Source organism: Vigna angularis, chromosome 7, assembly GCF_016808095.1.
Source record: "Vigna angularis cultivar LongXiaoDou No.4 chromosome 7, ASM1680809v1, whole genome shotgun sequence".
Taxonomy (NCBI): Eukaryota; Viridiplantae; Streptophyta; class Magnoliopsida; order Fabales; family Fabaceae; genus Vigna; species Vigna angularis.
Window position 1 is genome coordinate 28,650,025 of NC_068976.1, and position 5,447 is coordinate 28,655,471.

Sequence of the window (5,447 nt, forward strand, 5' to 3'; positions counted from 1 at the left end):
TAGCACACCATAACGATGTCGACGAACCTATAAAGAAACCAAAAACCCTATCCCGAACACCAAAACCCTATCTCACGCTACCCTACTTCGTCTCGTCTCTGTTCATTCTAGCAGCTCAAAGAACCACCGCAAAATCACAAGCCACCACAACCATGGTCTCCTATGCATTGACCACCACGACAATAATGCTGGAAAAAAAATCGCACAACAATGCATCTGCATCTCTTTTGTGGCGCCTCTAACCAGAATCACCGCAAATCTCGAATTCTTCCTCACGCCACGATCTTTATCACGATCAAACCAATACTATCCTCCATGGCGACCCCTAATTGCAAGCACCACCACTAGATCTTCTTCACAAAACAAACCATAATGTCTCGTCATGGAAAAAACAAAACTTGTGCACCTTCAATATAGACCACTACTAGAGATATTTGTGAATGTAGGAAATTTTCTTTCACTTATGCACCTATCAAACTATATTGGGGTGAAAAAATTGTCATTCATTTTATCGACTGATTTATCGTGGAATTTTTTTAATAAATAAAATATTAATTATCGACGAATTTATCGACATAAAAATTCGTCATTAAATAAAATATGAATTACTCATGAATTTATCGAGATATTTTTTTGTTAGTAAATAAAATATAATAACGATAATTAAATTACTGTCGATAATGAATCCATCGCTAACGATAATTAAAATTTCAAAATTCGTCGATAAAAATTATAGGTATTCAAAATTTAAAAATTTGTCGGTAAAATAAGTTGGTAATTCAAATATGTCAACGAATATAAATTTGTTAGTAAAATTTTATCGATAATTTTAATAATTTTTGTTGTGATTTAATGGATGTTTAGATGATTCTATGTTGTCCGTTGTTTATTGTTCAGACGCTCTCTCTTATAATTACTCGAGAATATGATTTTATTCTCTATGTGATATATCTATGTTCTTTTCTTTTTCTTAGATATTTCACTATCCAATATTATTTCGTTGTTCTTAAACTTTAAAACCACGTATGCTTTAGATGATTCCATCTTTTTTAAATGATTTTGTCCCAAACCGATATTGATATTCAGTAAGTTATAATTGATAGAAGGAAGCAGACAACCAAACTCAACGTTGAAACTTCTGTTCGAGCAAGTCCTGCTATCAGTTACCCTCAAAACTTCTATCAATAATTAAAACAAACATTTTTCATACTTAAAACACTCAGATTTATTAAATAAAAAATAGCTTATTCATCATGCCCTTCAGAAACTATCTTTTTCACATGCAACAATCATCACAAACTTATTTCTTGAAATTTAAAATACAGCTTCAGTTACCTAAATATGAAAAATAATTGCGAATCTTTCACTGTGCTCTTTAATGGCACCACCCTTTTCTTCTTCATCTAGACGGTACATCATGCAACACAAACTATACTCATCATCGTCCTTTTATTTATCAATGAGTGAGTGGTAAGCACATGTTTGTTAAGGGACTATGGATGGATCTGAATGAGAGACCTTGAACCCAAAATAGGAGTTATGACGTAATTATTGAAACCAGCTGAGAAAAACAACTTAACCCACTCCTTCTCGTTTCTCTCTTTTCCGTTGACCACCACCATCATCAACATATCACAGAAGAGCTGTGTTTCAACATATTCTTTATCTTTCACATCATTATCCATCACCATGTCTATGATTATCACCTTCCCTTCTTTCCCTTTCTTAGATATAGCTTCCTTGGATTTCTTCAATATGCTCACACACTCCTCATCGCTCCAGTCATGTAATATCCACTGTTTTCTCATCCAAAGTACAAGGAATTAAGCTTATTAGAATAAACACCTCATGTAATATAATTAATACTAGCTAGGGGCCAGTTATTATAAGTCAGATGACCTAGTTGAATCTACACACCTAACATTAACTTAATTAGCTCTATTTATTAATTAGAAAAAGACTCAACCATGCTTGTACCCATCTACATCCAAAGAAAGAACTCAGCCAAAAAAGTGTTGCTATAAAATGTAAATTGAGGAGACAAGAGAACAAAAAGAGGAGTAATCCTACTATGTATAATTTGCTATATTGTTTCGATATCCATATATGATTCTGAAACTGTTGGTCTTCGATATTTCAGCTGCAGAAGTAGTTAGAATACACTAGTGCTAGCTTAGTTACCGATAATCATTATATATTTTGATTATTTCATTTAATTAACAATGGGTGATATTGTTTTTTCTTTTCCAATTGATCAATTCGTTGGTTCAGTTCTCTGAAGTTTAACATCAGTCAAGTAAATTGAAAGAAAAGTTAAGAATGTAACAGTGTACTATGACTTGTAACGATATTTTACCTTCAACAAAATGGCATCTGTTGGAGGAATCGCCTCAAACATGTCCCCTCCAACATATTTAAGGTTTTCGCTTTCTTGCAAGCCAGAAACAACATGTGGAAGATCAAATACGATGCATTCCAACTGAGGGAAGGATGCGGCAATGGCCTTTCCCATGGTTCCTGTACCTCCCCCAACATCAACCAATGACTCCAATCCCATGAACACCCCTTTGCATTTCTCAATCACCGAACTAGTGATTAGTTGAGCATCACTTGCCATGGCATCATTGAATAAGATGTTAATTCTGGGATCACTGCCAGCATACTCCCAAAACGATTTCCCATGCGTCATTTCAAAGGGTGTAGTAATCCCATTTTTGAACCAACTAGAAAACTGAGTCCATGGATTTGTTAAAACTGGATCAAGCGTGGCCTGCAGGAAAGGTGCCATACTCATTTCATGGCTCTTAAGCAAAAGGAAAGAGGCATCAGTGAGTGCATACTTGACTTCAAGCTCGTTGTCGGTGTGATTGAGTTGAGAGAAGAAGCCGGAATGGACCATGAGTCGCATCAAGCGAGGGATGAAGTGAGTTTTGGAAGAGTGAATTGGAAGTGAAGCAATGAGGTTAGAGAGTGAGATGGGTTGGCCATGGTTGTGTATGATGTCTGCTATGCCTAACTCAACAACACACTTAAGGGACATGGACTTTATGAAGCTAAAAATATGATTCCATACGTGCGTTTGAGCCCTCAGTAGTTTCGCGTCATGGGATTCCATAATTTATTGCATATAATACTTGTTCAATTTGGAGTATGTAACCTCACACACCATTTGGGTGTATTTATAAGCAACCGAATATGCAAGCATCCACTTTACTATAATTAAGAGGATATGGCGGTGGATTATCATGTTAAAGTTTTTGAATTAATGCTACATTAGATAGTGATAGGTAGTGAATAAAGTTTTACCAAAAAGATTCAATACCAATAAAAAGTTAAATCCAATTCATACGAGAAATTGATATTATTTTTAACAAAAAAATTTAAAATAATAAATTTATAATTTCTTCAACTTATATATATTAGTCATCTTATTAACATAAGTATCTAAATGAATTCTCCGTTTTGATATTACTACGAGTTTTTTTGTAGAGAGATATAAAAAATTCAAAATCAATAAATTATAAACAAATCCGTATAAAAAATCATAACATTATTTTCAACTTAAAATTTTGTTAAAATACAAAATATTATGTGTTGGTTCTACCTCCATCAATCATCTTAATATTAACTTGTTGGTCTTACAATTTATAATTGGTTGTGAATTATATTTCTTCGACTGTTTGTGCCGAAAAAGATAGAGTTATAATGTCCCTGCATTGTTGCGTTAAATATTATTATAACAGATAATATTAAAAACAAAAAGTTGAGAAGCATATAACAAATAAGAATAAGAATGATAAATACAATTATATATTAATATTAGGTGTTATTTATGTCAGATTTTGATTGTGTAGGGAGAGAGAGATAAAGTGGTAATTGTGTTGATGGTGTCCGTTTGTTTACTTCTGCAACGCTTTCCTTCTCAGAATAATATAAAAGATGGTTTAATTGCTTTCTTTATCTTTGGTTTGGCTGTATTATTTTAAAAAAGTTTCATTTTTATCCAATTTCTTCCATTAAATACATAAAAATAACGTTAACTTTTTTTTTATCTCTCATGTGCTCCTCTGCACAGCAGCAGACCCTGTCTTTATAAGTATACTTGAAGGTCAAACATAAATCTAGACTTTGATTGATGACAAGAAACCAAAGAGATTAAGTATATAAGAGTTTTCTGTAACCCAAAATTGAATAAGTATTAAGTGTACATTCTTTAACATAAAATTGAATAAAATACAAAGCGTTTACATCACATCATTCAAGCTTGAAAGAACACTCAATTTTTATTATATGAAAATTTAATAAGCTAATTAATGGTATTAATCTGTCAAAACATTATTAGCTGTAGTAAACATTTGAGCTAAAATGTCCAACTTTTCAATTGTGTGAACAATAATGGAGTCATTAAAACTATGATAAGTAATTTTTCTTTCAAATAGATATGCCAAAATTGAACAATCAAAATTATAAAAATAAAAATTAATTACACACTAATATAAAGGACCCAAGAGGGCGGTTAAAATCAAAATTTTTATAAAATATAGTTTTATAATTTATTTGTCATATATTGAAATTTTTTTACTCTCAAACCCTCTGTATAATGTTATTTCTTTTTTAAAGGTTTGTTTGGTTAAATAACAAGTATTTCTAAAACAATAAAATAATAAAAATTTAAACAAGTCTTCTTATAAATTAAAAATAATTTAATAATAAATGAAAATGGAAAAATGGTCATATATGTAACTTTTTTGAAATTTAATATTTATAGATTGTGAAAATGTTTAATGTTCTCCTTCTCTTTTATATTTTTTTTTTCTCAAGAATGCTTTTTACAGAAATTAATCCAAATATATGTATTTTGGTTGTTGAAGATATTACCCGAAACTCTGATTCGAGAGAAGCAAGAATGATTCCTGGAATCATTCCTCGAATGCCACCACCATCAATACTAAGCACTGTAACTAGGTGTCTTTCATCAGATTCTCTTGGAGTTGGAGATACATGTTTTTTCATTGCTGCCATGGACTTCAATATGATGAGTTTGAGAGAGATATTGAACTATAGATCACATTAAGGATATATATTGAAGATAACTGACATCTGCTACGTGCGTTGCGCAGAGAAGTAGACAGAAAAAAAAGAGAGTTAACATTTACGTGTATTTAACTAAAAAGATTTGATTGAAGTAAATTTTATTAAGTTCATGAAATTAAATTTTTTTATCTAAATTTAAACAAAATTGAAACTTTTTTAAAAGGCTTAACAGCATTGATAGTTTTTATTTTTGTTAAGTTTGTTTGAAATGGTTTTAGTTTTTTTTTTTCTGTTCAATATTATCCTAAAAAATGTAATTTATGTTCAATTTAGTCTTTTTTACAGACCGTGTTTAAATAGTTAACGATACAGTGTTAAAGTCAGCAATAAGTAAATGATGTAAGCTAGTTTAT

The 5,447-nt window shown here is 31.1% G+C and overlaps 1 protein-coding gene across 1 annotated transcript; it reads right to left on the reverse strand.

The window, feature by feature from the left end:
* Nucleotides 1-1,257: 1,257 nt before the first annotated feature.
* LOC108337891 (probable O-methyltransferase 3) lies at nt 1,258-3,130 on the reverse strand. Its single transcript, XM_017574488.2, has 2 exons — nt 2,357-3,130; nt 1,258-1,796 (listed from the first exon to the last, which is right to left on the reverse strand). The coding sequence occupies exons 1-2, from the start codon at nt 3,113-3,115 to the stop codon at nt 1,494-1,496; spliced, it is 1,062 nt and encodes a 353-aa protein (XP_017429977.1). The 5' UTR covers nt 3,116-3,130; the 3' UTR covers nt 1,258-1,493.
* Between the last annotated feature and the right edge of the window lie 2,317 nt (nt 3,131-5,447).

Coding starts and splice junctions, on each gene's coding strand:
- LOC108337891 (XM_017574488.2), bottom strand. CDS start 3,115: ATGGAATCCCATGACGCGAAACTACTGAGGGCTCAAACGCACGTATGG. Junction 1,797..2,356: donor CAGATGCCATTTTGTTGAAG/GTAAAATATCGT, acceptor ATGAGAAAACAG/TGGATATTACATGACTGGAG.